We start from the raw sequence: 13,441 nt of genomic DNA on the forward strand, positions 1-13,441 counted from the left end.
GTAAAATTTTAACAAACTTCGCGCGACTGTTTCCACTCTTCGACTACTGCTGCTTCTTCTTTCTATACCTATGTATTTTTGCAGAACATTTATTTAAGCGTCCAAGGAATCGTGGAACGGGTAAAAAAAAAAATTATTAACGGCGTTAGAATTTCGAACCGTTAACGGAATTATGTTAAGAAGCGATAGCGCCGGCAGAGGATTTTCATGTTTCCAGGAAGCTGCACGAGCCAAAGTTATTTCGATCCAGCTGCAAACGTGGGTCAGCGTACCAAGACAATTTCCTGAACGCTCCGCGACCATCCTACGTGCTATCCTTGTTAAAGCGCGGTCGCTTTAAGCGCGTTTTCATCGCAAGGCGCTCCCCGTGCGACGCGACGATGGGTTTCGAGCGTGAAAGAATTGGACTTGTTCGAGGCCAAGAACGCGAAGAATCGCGAAAACGTTGCGTGCACCGTTCAACCGTGCAGAAAAACTCGCGACGCTTCCGTTTCAGATTTCTTCGGCTCGAAGCGTAACGCACTTTAAGCGACGACGCGTAGGAATCGGAATACATACGTAATTCTTAACATTTTGCGGTCAACCGTCGCGCTATTACTTGTACGCGCTCTCCACTGGAGAGTTTTGTTTCTCGTGAGAGTACTCTCTAATGGACACAGCCTCGAGAGTTAGGGTTCTTTCCCACGGTTACGCCGATCTTACGAGCGACAAGAAAACTTGCAGTATCGAGGCTCTTGCGTTTGGTCGTGTCAAAGAGCTTCGCTCGCTGTCTGTATTTGCTTTCTCTCTCGGTGGTCTGTTCTCCAACACCTAACTAAATAAGATATAATCGTACGATTATAGTCGAAAGATAATATACGTAGATCGTACGATGGACTTTGATATTCGCCCTCGAAGAAAGTGTCAAGTTCGTAGGGAAAATTGTCGTCGTGTACGGTCGGTCTCGATGAAATTTGCGTCGACCGCAGCATTAAACGAGCAACCTAACGTTCGCGATGTTATCTCCGTGCGATCTTATCGACGAATCCGACTCTGACCGGTGTATCGACTGTACCAAGATCGAGTGAGAATTCATTAGAAATGCTTTCTTCGGCGATTTAATTCACCTCTCGCAACGCGCCTAATTTACGGTCGCGGAAGCGTACGGTACCGCGTGCTTTCCATAGCTGCAGTTCTATCTATATAACTCTGGATGCGGCTACGTCGCGCGAAAAGGACCGCGGAATCTCTTTGGATTTGTTTCGCGCCTCGCCGTTTTCCGTTTCGAATTTCCAACGGCGAACGGGGCCGAGGAAATTAACAATTTCTAATGTACAAACGTAAATATCTTTCGAAGCAATGGACTTTTAAAGACAACGCTTCCTACGCGCGATGTTGCCAGAAGAACGTAATATCGAAAAGCGTTCGCGAGCGTATGGTCGTCGGAAAAGTGCAGTTGGAAGTTTGATCGAAGAAAACGACGGACGTAGGTACGTTTTACGCGTGCCAAGTTAATGCACAGCCGGCAGGCAGGGGTGTATATCGTTGAACATCGACGGGGGTAAGCGTGCAACAGCTAGCTCCGACCCAACGCGCGCGACGAATCTTTCTCGCCAAGGGCAAACATTTTGATCGATAGAGACGGTACGAGGAAAACGGCTGAAGCCGAGTTACGACGCAAAATGGGTACACAACGTGCACCCACGTAGGTACACGAACGTAACATACATCGCCGCGGAGTTAAGTCATTCGCCAGAATTAGAACGTACCCGGCGAATGATGGACGTCTGCGTTTTAAATTCGATATAGGTACGTAGAATGTCTCGATGGCTACGCGGATATGCGTTTCCGATCGTTTCGTATATTATTTTTCGTTCGCGTATTTATCCCGTCTCTCGAGTTATTAACGAAATATGTACCTACCTCCGTCGCGTTCGTTCTAACGACGCCACTGTACGCCTCGAGTGCCTTCCCCCCTCGTTCCTTTGTTCTCTTTTATTATCGAGCCATCGAAATCGCTTCGTACGATTACTCGTCTGCTCTCGCTTCCGTCTACGCGGGGCTTACGTAACGCGTCATCCGCGTGCACGCCGTTCTAGTCGCTTTTCGATCTAATTTTGAGCCCCGGCACGCTGCTTTCCGCTAATTCCGCGAGCCTGCGTTTCATCGCGGCCGTTATGACCGATCGTTCGTCATCGCGCTTTTCGGAACGCTTCGAGATACGAAAAACCAAGTGGCAAATTAGCTAATTAATCGTGTGCCCCGCGTCGAGACTCCAACGAAGAATAAAAATGCATTCGTAAATACACGATTGGAATTCGAAACTCGCGTTCGTGCGATCCTAGGCGGAGTACTAGGCGGTTTGCTGAAAAAGGTTAACGGCCCGAGAAACCTCTGTAGGCTGTAAACGGCTAATGGTTCCGTATCGAACCGAAGATTACCCGTTAATGAAAGTTAACGAAGAATAGCGAACGGAGTAAAGTCGGTCGATCGAGTTGCGCCGCGCGCAACAGGGCAACGACACATCCAAGTCTCCGAGACGAGAGACGAGAGACAGGATGGGCAGGATGCATTGAATTTCAAGCACTTAACACAAAGATCGCCACACTTTCCCCCGTGACGACCCTTCCTTCCTCTTTCCACTTCCCTGTTCATCGACTATCCCTGTCCGGCTTTCGGGCATTGTCGCGACGTCGCTGACCCGTGAACCTAACCGATCCAACGGATAGGTTATCCGAGACTATCGAATTTCATTGTCGTTACGCACCCTCGAAAAACCGACGTCCGATCGAACAGGTGTGGCACGATTTGCGGCCAAGCTCGTACGATTTGTTCGACTCGTCCGGTTAACGAACCGGAAGAAGGCGCCGATACAAATACCGCCCGGCGAGATTTAACACGATCAAAGCTTTTCGATTAGCCAACGGACCACCAGGTGCCTTGACGGATAATTCCAACGTCTGATACTCGATACAGGGGCTAAAACGCTCGGTCGCGCAGTGGGGCATTTGCCTCGAATAGTATCGGTGTTATTCTTTTTATTTTTCTACTCGTGAAGCTTTGTTTTGCCAGTATTGCAACAGCCACCCTCTTTAGGGACACCGATGTCCTATGTTTCCATGGATCGTCGACAGTTTTTCTTTGCAATTGTCGAAGAGAGGAGGGAACGAGGGGCAGACGGTTTGGCAGAGGCCTCGAGCCGAAAATTCTTCCCCTTTGACAGACGATACCCTTAGCAACTAATTGTTTGCTGATTCTTTCTCCCCGACTGTAACGTTTCAAGCGAGACTGGTAGAATCGGAAGAACGAAGGGTGAAACGGTAGACGGGGGAGGAACCTCGTGACGAGTGCAAGCTACCCTCGATCGGTAGGTTGGCGGAGGTTAACGCGGTGCATCCCCCGCGATAGTGACCGTCCCTAGATAGAAGAGGCAATGTGGTCGTGGGACGGTCGACTGGCTGTTTCGCGTGTACACGCATGGCAAAGGTAAAAGCAAAGGCAAAGGAAGAAATCGATACGACGCCTGCGCGTCGGGAAACCTAACCCCGCTGGAATCGGCGTCGTTCATCCTCCTCGAGGTAGGGTGTTCTCCCATCCCTCGCCCGCCGACACCGCTTTCGTTATCGAAACCCAGAGCTCCCCCGTCGCTGTTAACTCACGACATTTTATTGCTATCCAGCAACGGCAACCGTTGCTCGGCGAGCAACCGGAGCCCAGATACATCGACGGGGTCAGCCCATCCACCACGGACTACGATCTTTCGCGTTCGCCTAATGTCGTCTAGACGGCCTCCTGACACACCAAACTTTAACCCACTCGCTCTCTAGAGTGGCTGACCCGGATATATTTTGGCTCCGGTTCCTATTACGGCTAGACACGCTTTGCAGAAAGAATTTGCACAGCTATGCGCATACCGGACTGAATTAGCACGACGAAAAAAATTGCAACACTTGGCAATCGATACGTGGAAATAAAATAATTAACGTAGCCTCGAAAGCTGCCTTGAAAATCTCGAGAGCACGATTTTTCCTCGAATATGTAAGGACTTATCAACCAGCCACTCCGTACAACGATCGCGATATACCTTGCTGTGCTCGAGTGGCGGAGAAATGTCAGGGATTATCGTAGTGCGAATGTCGGTTGGCCTTGAAAAAATGTCAATTGACTTTCGCGAGCACGCGCTTCTGCGTCTGTGTGCGTCAATCGACAATGCCGTGCAATTAACACTTCGGCGAAGTCGAGTCGAAACGCAAAGGGAAAATAACCAGACACGGTCTTCCAACTGCTAGGTTTTTCCTCTGATAAAATAATTTATGCGAACGTTAAACTTCTGCCTTCCTTAGGAATTGCGCGCAAAGGTGATCCTAGTTCGGGTCACTTTCGACCCGACGTTCGAACGTTGCACCACGGTTTTCGCAATAATTTCAACGACCGAAAGTTCGTGTATCGCCAGTCACGAATCGTACTTTCGCAGATAACATGATTATACGTCGTGGCGATTGATCGTTTCGATACAGACCGGATAAAATTGCCCATCGTAGACTTATTTACCCGAGATCGAGCACGTTGGACCGGCTTCTATCCAACGAGGATTATCGTCGAGTGGTTCTCGTTGTTTGTTCACGAATAACGCGGCTCGGTTGTCATACACGCTGATGCTCGTAATTCTATTCGCACGATCAGCACGCGACCAGATATTCGTCGCGCGAGTAAGTGTCTTTTAACGATTCGCCACCGACGACGTGCTATCGCTTCGTTTTAATTACCGGATCGACCGGAATGTTTGCACGCTTTTACTTAAAAAGGTGGAAAATTTTGTCTCTTTAATTTAACGAGGTGTATCTATTTGTAAATAGTTAGAAATAATGCTAATAGGTTTCCGTTCGACCCAATATACAGAGTGTTCGGCCAAAATAAGACGAAAATCAAGAATACCAATTTGTCGATGGAGGCTTCGTTAAAAAGTTATTAACGTTTAAAGTTCCGCCTGTACTGAATTTTTTTCTCGAAAATGCGCAGGATTTCGGGGGTATGTGTAATGACCAAAAATGATTATAATTGACCCTCGCAATCGAGAATAATTTTTCCAAAACGATTTGAAATTTTTCTTTTTTGTCGAAAAATATAGGCATCTTCTTGAATTTTTTTCTTGAAAATGCGTAGGATTTCGGGGGTATGTCTATTCACCAAAAATGATTGTAATTGATCCTTACAACCGAAAATAATTTTTCCAGAATGATTTGAAATTTTTTTTTTCCGTCGAAAAATTTCAGACCTTTTCGATTTTTTTTCTCGAAAGTGGATAGAATTTCGGGGGTATGTGTAATGACCAAAAATGATTGTAAATGACCCTTGTAAACGAAAATAATTTTTTCAGAACGATTTGAAATTTTTCTTTTTTGTCGAAAAATATAGGCATCTTCTTGAATTTTTTTCTTGAAAATGCGTAGGATTTCGAAGGTATATCTATTCACCAAAAATGATTGTAATTGACCCCCGCAACCGAAAATAATTTTTCCAGAACGATTTGAAACTTTTCAATTTCGCCGAAAAATTTCAGACCTTTTCGATTTTTTTTCTCGAAAGTGGATAGGATTTCGGGAGTATGTGTAATGACCAAAAATGATTGTAAATGACCCTTGCAAACGAAAATAATTTTTTCAGAACGATTTGAAATTTTTCTTTTTTGTCGAAAAATATAGGCATCTTCTTGAATTTTTTTCTTGAAAATGCGTAGGATTTCGGGGGTATGTCTATTCACCAAAAATGATTGTAATTGACCCCCGCAACCGAAAATAATTTTTCCAGAACGATTTGAAATTTTTTTTCCCATCGAAAAATTTCAGACCTTTTCGATTTTTTTTCTCGAAAGTGGATAGGATTTCGGGGGTATGTGTAATGACCAAAAATGATTGTAAATGACCCTTGCAAACGAAAATAATTTTTTCAGAACGATTTGAAATTTTTCTTTTTTGTCGAAAAATATAGGCATCTTCTTGAATTTTTTTCTTGAAAACGTGTAGGATTTCGAGGGTACATCTATTCACCAAAAATGATTGTAATTGACCCCCGCAACCGAAAATAATTTTTCCAGAACGATTTGAAACTTTTCAATTTCGCCGAAAAATTTCAGACCTTTTCGATTTTTTTTCTCGAAAGTGGATAGGATTTCGGGGGTATGTGTAATGACCAAAAATGATTATAATTGACCCCCGCAATCGAGAATAATTTTTCCAGAACGATTTGTAATTTTTGAATTTAATTGTTAATAACTTTTTAACGAAGCCTCCATCAACTAATTGGTATTCTTGATTTTCGTCTTATTTTGGCCTCTAGAATCTCTCATTGAAATTTTTCCCAGGGATGGCCGAACACCCTGTATTTCTTTATGCATTGTAGTGGCCTAAACGCGTTCGCAGAAACAACTATTACGGTCGATCGAACTCGGAGCTATGTTACGCAAGACGGTGATAATTGTATAAAACTATTAGCCGTGTAGAGCAGATGTTATCCGTATTAGGCTCCCCCTCCCTTCTGCTCGCGAAAGGAAAACAACGTGGCACGCAAAGAAATGAGGATTCGCGACACAGAACGCGAAATCGCGTAACAGATTTAACGTATTAACCAGCAGTATCTGGAACAACCTGTTTGAAAACATGGCTGCGTATTAGAGACGTCCCTGACTCGGATGCAATTAGCCTGGCAATACTGCTTTCCACCACTGTGCGTTTCGACCAAAAACTGGTTTACCAAGTACTAGGGTACGACGTAAAAAAAAAAAAAAAAAAATGCTTTCGACGACTTAATTTTGTAATTTTATGCGAGTCTCTCAGACGACTTCCTGTTGTGCACGCTCGAGATTCTGCTCTACTTTTCGTTTATAAAATCGTCGTTTTTCAGTCTGTCCGTCGCGAGAAACAAGTTACAGCGGGTAATTTCTCAATTAAGCGCGACCGACTAGTTCCACGTGACCTTTCCAAGTCGATTTACGGAAAAGTTAATCGCTCGTGAACTGCAGAAAGTAAACGGACCGTTAAGGTAAACTCGCCGAATCAAGAGCAAACAAATTAAATTTGTTTAACTTCCGAGACACGTTGCACTGTTGCATTAATATTCTTCCACACTCGTGCGAGCAGGTTACGCAATAGCAAAGCGATATGACCGGTTCGAGCGTCGGATCGTGTTACGCGCCGAGTATACGCAACCTAAGTACACGGTTACCTCTTTACGCGCGATCCGATCAAACGTATCGTTGCGACTCGTGATCCTGAATATTTCCATAGAATACGCCATTTTCAGCGTTAAAATGATGGTTCGGACGCTTCGGGGCATGAACGAGCCCCATTCAGTTAATACGACCTTTTAGTAATTATCATCTCGAGAATCGCGACGCAATAAAGGACTCTTTTGTGCCCGAGCCGCGCGAAGACAGCGTGTGTCGCTCCTTTTGACAACGCTCTCATCCATAGTCACGCGTTGGATACGTTTACGTCCTCTGTACAGCGCGTTGCACAACAAGTGCACCATCTTCCTTTTCAAATATTTCACATTTTTAACCGCCGTACAGAGCACAATAGAACATTGATCATCGAAACGTAAAATGAAACAATATGGCACCGCAAGTCGATGGTTTCACGAGTGAAACCGTAAAATCACGTGCACGTGACAACGGCTGACTAGGAGGCTGGCTAATAAAGTCATGTGCACGTGACAGTAACTGTCAGAGTGTTGTTAACTAAATTAAATTGAAATTTTTAAATTACTTGCGATATACGAAAATGTGAATAGTGCAATAGTTACGCAATGACCTGTAATCGTTACTCTATTGCTCGATATTGAAATCCTGGCTTGAAATAATTTACAATTCTCGCTAATGTATTCCGCTTTAAATGCATGGCCCGTTTAAAGACAACGGAACCTTATCTAAAATGTAAATTTCTCGTACTATTACGAATACATTTTTTCTTTCCATAATAGTTTTCAGTGTATTCAAATAAAATGGAATGCATCATATTCTTCTAGTACATATCTAATTGAATAATAAAGAAAAGAAATGGGTTGGAATTATGTTCTACGCTGTATAATATACGATTTCAAATATACATAACTGCGCATAAGTTGGAGCAGTCTACGGTCAGTTGTGACATCGTTACGAGCATAACGAACTCATTACAAGATTACACGATACGAACACTGAATACTCGGTAAAACTGTTTCCGTAGTGTTGTTTATTTGTAACACGGTTAATGGACCAGCGCGTACTTAATAAATTTTAAATCAAGACACTTAGGAATGTGTAACATTTTCTATGCGTCGTCATACAAACCTGATTTTGTATTTACCGTGTTACTTAAACCGAACGTTTCGTTTCCCTATTTTTTTCGTGTTTTATTAGAATTTACAGAAATTATAAGAATTTACAAGACTGGACGAAGATGGGTTCGTCCATGTACCTTACTAACAAACTGATACCATATTCCATTGAAAATACTTCTCCATCATTCCTGTCGACCTCGCGCGTTGAGTCGGCCCTGGCTTCTAACAACCGATCAGATAAATTTGCATTCGCGATGCCGTCGATAAGTTTAGATTCATCTTGCAACATTCGACTTCCGCCCGTATATCGTTTCAAGTATTAATACCTCCGTAAAATTGTAACAATTCTGTAGTTATTAGAGAGGAAGGCTTAATATCCTTAATTATAGTACATTCGACGCAACAGCTGAGCTGATTCTAGCGAAAAATGTTGACACCTTCAGGAACCTGTATAATACGATTGGTAAATTCTAAAAATGTGAGAATCGTAAAAGAGCCTGTCTCGAAAACTCTAATTTGAACGTATATCGACAGATTGATGTGTCCTTGATCGAATAAAAATATCGGAAGAAAATTGCGCGCGGTCGATTCGAAACGTCGAAGGGAACCCCTAATCGTAGGGTTTAAGGTCAATACGTAGGCTGTGGGTACAGGAAATTCGACCGAGAATACAATAACGAGCTTTGCGGAGGGTATAACTCACCTAGGGTAGTTGTCGAAAGGTCGTCCTGGGAAACAGCTGATCCGACTGGCTCGCTCGGTGGGTGTCGCTTTCGTTGAGGTTTCTCAATCGTGATCGGCTAACCTCCAAAACTAGCTGCGCAATCGAGTGGACGCGGACGACGGGCGGGGATATCTGGTCGCATGGAACGCACTTCGAGTTTTCTTTCCGCGTGTCTTGCGCTGCACGACACTCGCCTAGTCTCGATCAGAGTGTCCTGTCGCAGTTACAGCGGCATGTAAAGATTACGAGGATCGTCGGTACTTGCGAAGGGTGGCCGTTGCGTCATATATCGTTGCCAGGCGAACGGGACGTAACCCAATTCGCGGCTGGCAGCTTCTGCTTCTGCCTCTGTCCCTTGTCTCATTCTTTCTCAATCTTTCGATGCTTTCGATGTTCGAGGGAAATTCACTGATACGTACGAACGACGAGACTCGCACGAGACACCGTGACTCACTGTGGTAACATCCATCGAACTGGTAAACACACCGCGAGCCGACGAGTCGCGGTGGATCATCGAGCGACAATTCGTGATCGGACGACGATCGTCAATTTTAATCCCATCCGCGAGGAGATCGGCGAGAGCCGATGCTCCTGGACACACCGCGAACCGCGCGTATTCTTTACGTTGGTCCCTCGACGATGTATTTACTGGAACGAAACAACCACCGAGCGAAAGGACGCGACAGGGAAAGCCACCGTAAGCGACAGGACCGAGAAAATCGAGAGACGAAGCACACCCCACTCTGCTACCAGTGGAAATGATACTGCGGCTTCGCGAGACTATTCTGTGCATACTGTACATAAACGCAGACGCGCAGACGCAGAACGAACGTGGCTCTGTCACTCGGATCTGGCCATTTTCGAAATAATATCTTTTCTCACGGTTATTTCGTTTTGTAAACAATTTTCCATCCGAGATAACGAGATAATCGATCTGTATCACGAAACACATCCTAATTTCTAGCCTAATGTACCGGAATATTTATATTAATAACTTGTACGGAACCTCTTACATATTTCTAATAGTCAGAAAACAATTATTATTTCATTCGCCTTGAAACTACGGTCACTTTAACACGACTGCCATGGTGGTCACCGGTGACCATCACTTCAAATTCAACACTTGTAACAAATGAATACAATACTTGTAAATTTTTGGAGATTGTCGTTGATATTAGGAATATTATTAAATAACAAGTACTTGAACTATCGAACATTTCTATCTACTACACCATAACTTGGAAAAATGTTAAGAATATCCTTAGACAGGAAGCTCGGGATGGTAGTCAATGAGTCAACTAATAAACTTTCATCAGAGTTTGTAACGAAAAAGTTATAAAATTATATTGTCCATAAAACTTCCTGTTATTTTTAAATACATTTGAAAATTGTTTAACTTTAAATAAACTTGTATTAAGCATGACGAATGTATTAATCAAGTTGTTACTTCCTGTAACGTCCCGCCAATTTTACACATCTAACAATTTCGAAGTAGTGGGTGATTTTATGTATACAATTATTTTTTATTTAGTGTGTTATTATAATGTAATGTTTTCTAAAATTGTGAACAAGTGATGCAAATATTCAATCGGATGTACAAGTATTCGCAATTGCCTTAGACATGCGATGTTACTCTGATATCGAGTCACCAATTGAAGGTTAGTTTGGAGTGAAATACGAATATTACAAGAATTATTCACGAAAAAATTAATTGAAAATGTACAATAGAATTTATTTTCGGTTTTGGTATCGAATCTTCAAAAATGTTTGCACGACCATTCTTTTTGTAGTGATTTTCCTCTGAATAACGTAATAATATATCACCAATAAATATTCATTTCGATATTAAATAGGATTTACAACGTGCTGGAAACTTTTAATTTCGTCAGATTCTATAAATACCGAATAGAGTGGATGAAAAGATAGACGCCACGTTTTCGATATACAATCCATTATTATATTAAAATATAAATGCAAATTTTTGTTAACAACTACACGTCAATGTAGTATATAATATACAATACATATTTTTACCAATTTTATCGAGTTCACAGTGATTATAACTCGTGGTCAGACATAGATCAAATTTTCATTGCTATTTCCTTTCGCAAATCTTATATTCGACTCATTACATGATCAAATAAATAACATAAAGATAGAGGATTATGCGATTTGAGATCTACATACTTTAGGACCTAGAGATAAGGCAGTTTTTCGAAGAATAATATAAACCCTAGGTTTTCAGCTATTCTCATTAATAGAGTATGTATAAAATACAAGTAATATATCAAACTTTACAATTGCAACCATATAAAAAGCACGTTATGTGCTCAATCACACAAATAAGAAATACAGATAATGCCACGTTTGCTCACTGCTCGTCCTTGTCCTTAGCTCCGTGTTTTAGAATTCGCGTAAATTCGATATAATCGAACATAGATCCTTTGATAGGCGCTTCGCGATACATTTCATCCACGTCGTCATCCGTAAATCTTGAAAAATAAAAAATGAAAATAAGTCTGTTATTCCGTTTGTCTTACACGCCATTAATCCTCGCCCAGTAAACTCCAGGGTTCATTCGAATCCACACAAACTATTTCTTCCAAAATCGTGAAACGTTGGTTCTTAATAAATAAAGACTTCACAAATACAATCAAAACCTTGTACCGGAATACAAAATGATAAAATTCAGATTTGGGTCAAAATGGATCCGGGGCCAGCTGTTTGAGGATTACATTTCACAATTTATACAAAGTTACCTGTCTCCCATTGTCGTGAGCAACTCACGAAGACGTTCTTCGTTTATATGGCCGCTGTTTTCTTCGTCGAAACAACCAAAAGCGTTTTTAATTACGTCTTCCGGATCTGTCCCTTGAAGTCTTTCACCGAATAGAGTTAAAAACATTGTAAAATTAATTGGTCCTGGAGCCTCGTTCATCATGCCTTCTAGATAATCGTCGGTAGGATTTTTGCCTAAAAAAAGTGTGTAAACGTTGATCGTACCGCATATTTGATATAAACATTAAATATCATAAATCGTTTGCAGAATCTTACCTAAAGAAGCAAGCATATCGTGGAGATCTTCCTTATCGATGAAACCATCGTGATTCTGATCGATCATGTTGAAAGCTTCTTTAAATTCAGCAATTTGTGCTTGATCGAACATTGCAAAAACGTTCGATGTTGCACGCTGCGCGCGTTTCTTTGTTGTCGCGCGACGACCGGCTGTTTTGCGAGACGACATGTTGGTATCCCTGAAATTATAAATAAAGATACAGCTCGCTTTGTTTAACCAATTTGAAATTGCTCCAGTACGTGCGAAATATTTATTTTACTTTGTTAACGTTTTTTCGATGTTTTGAGACATTTTTACTTTCAAGGACGACAAAAGAAGAGAAAAAAAGAGGTTATACGAAATTAAAATAAAAACAAGATTGTCTTCTTGGTTACTCGAGGGAAACCGTTCATCGATGTCTTTGTAAAAATCTTATAGTTCAATTTTATGACAAACATTTTAGTAAAACACTGAAATTTGTATCACACTTTTCGACATGCACATTAATTTTTATGTCAATAATAGTACAACATATCACACATTTTTTGTACAATTCCCAATCTTGGCTGGATTAATTAATTCATTGTTGGATGTAACCTTTTTACTTTCTAATTTTACTTTATAGCTCTTTGTCTCAAAATTTTCACCCGGCTATATTGGTACAGGCTATATTTGACTACCGGCAATGGTTTTTTTTACAGGATGCTTAGCGACAGTGTAAAGTCATCGAATCGCAAATTCCATCGAACGTGAGTGTTAAATTCGACTTGGACCTATTAAAGCGAGGGGAATAACGAGAAATGTATGCACATTCGGATCGCAATAAACACAATGGCCGCTTCACCATGCTAGATTGCTGTCAAGTATTTCACACCGTTCAGAACACGTTCGGTCAGATTAATCGATAACTGGAATCTTTCATGGTGGAGCGTTAAAATAAGCCAACAAATTTTCACCAACCTGATTAGTACAAGCTTCTTAACGATAAATTATTAACGAAAAACAGAACGGAACAGAATCTTGTGCAGCACTGTGACTCACGTTACGCGTCACAGTATGGTTATTCACCACACCCGGACTCGTAGCGACATCTGTTCAAGGATTATGTGTCTCCGGGATTCTCAACTCGAGCGCTAGCAAACCCCGTAGAGTCAATAAAATACTAACTCGATAATATACTAGGGGTTTAGGGTTGTTTAGGACCAACGAACAATCTTATGCGATACATGCAATACATTTATGTATATTACAAAGACAATAATGTATAACGAAAACAGTTATACTTCGAAATTTTAACGATGCAAGCAGAAACTTGTTATCGGTAATTTATATTTCAATTTTTCGTTTCACCGATTATTATTCGTAAT

The 13,441-nt window shown here is 41.8% G+C and overlaps 2 protein-coding genes across 3 annotated transcripts in view; both read right to left on the minus strand.

The window, feature by feature from the left end:
• The window catches only part of LOC143342460 (uncharacterized), a 48,361-nt gene extending 38,579 nt beyond the window's left edge, over positions 1-9,782 (minus strand). For both annotated transcript variants that reach the window (XM_076766377.1, XM_076766376.1), the window contains exon 1: positions 8,999-9,782. The gene's annotated coding sequence lies outside the window, so the exon portion shown is untranslated. The remainder of the gene's footprint in view (positions 1-8,998) is intronic.
• A 555-nt stretch (positions 9,783-10,337) lies between these two features.
• On the minus strand, positions 10,338-13,140 carry Sqh (myosin regulatory light chain sqh). The gene is made up of 4 exons (XM_076766380.1): positions 13,035-13,140; positions 12,074-12,273; positions 11,779-11,992; positions 10,338-11,511 (listed from the first exon to the last, which is right to left on the minus strand). Exons 2-4 carry the CDS (start codon positions 12,261-12,263, stop codon positions 11,391-11,393), a joined length of 525 nt encoding a protein of 174 aa, XP_076622495.1. The 5' UTR covers positions 12,264-12,273; positions 13,035-13,140; the 3' UTR covers positions 10,338-11,390.
• Positions 13,141-13,441: the final 301 nt, after the last annotated feature.

This window comes from Colletes latitarsis, chromosome 6, assembly GCF_051014445.1.
Source record: "Colletes latitarsis isolate SP2378_abdomen chromosome 6, iyColLati1, whole genome shotgun sequence".
Taxonomy (NCBI): domain Eukaryota; kingdom Metazoa; phylum Arthropoda; class Insecta; order Hymenoptera; family Colletidae; genus Colletes; species Colletes latitarsis.

Bases quoted from the DNA above. Each gene is read 5' to 3' on its own strand.
- Sqh (XM_076766380.1), bottom strand. From the start codon at position 12,263: ATGTCGTCTCGCAAAACAGCCGGTCGTCGCGCGACAACAAAGAAACGC. The intron at 11,993-12,073 runs GTAAGATTCTGC...CACTTTTTTTAG, and splicing joins CGATATGCTTGCTTCTTTAG to GCAAAAATCCTACCGACGAT. The intron at 11,512-11,778 runs GTAACTTTGTAT...TTATTTTTCAAG, and splicing joins CTCACGACAATGGGAGACAG to ATTTACGGATGACGACGTGG.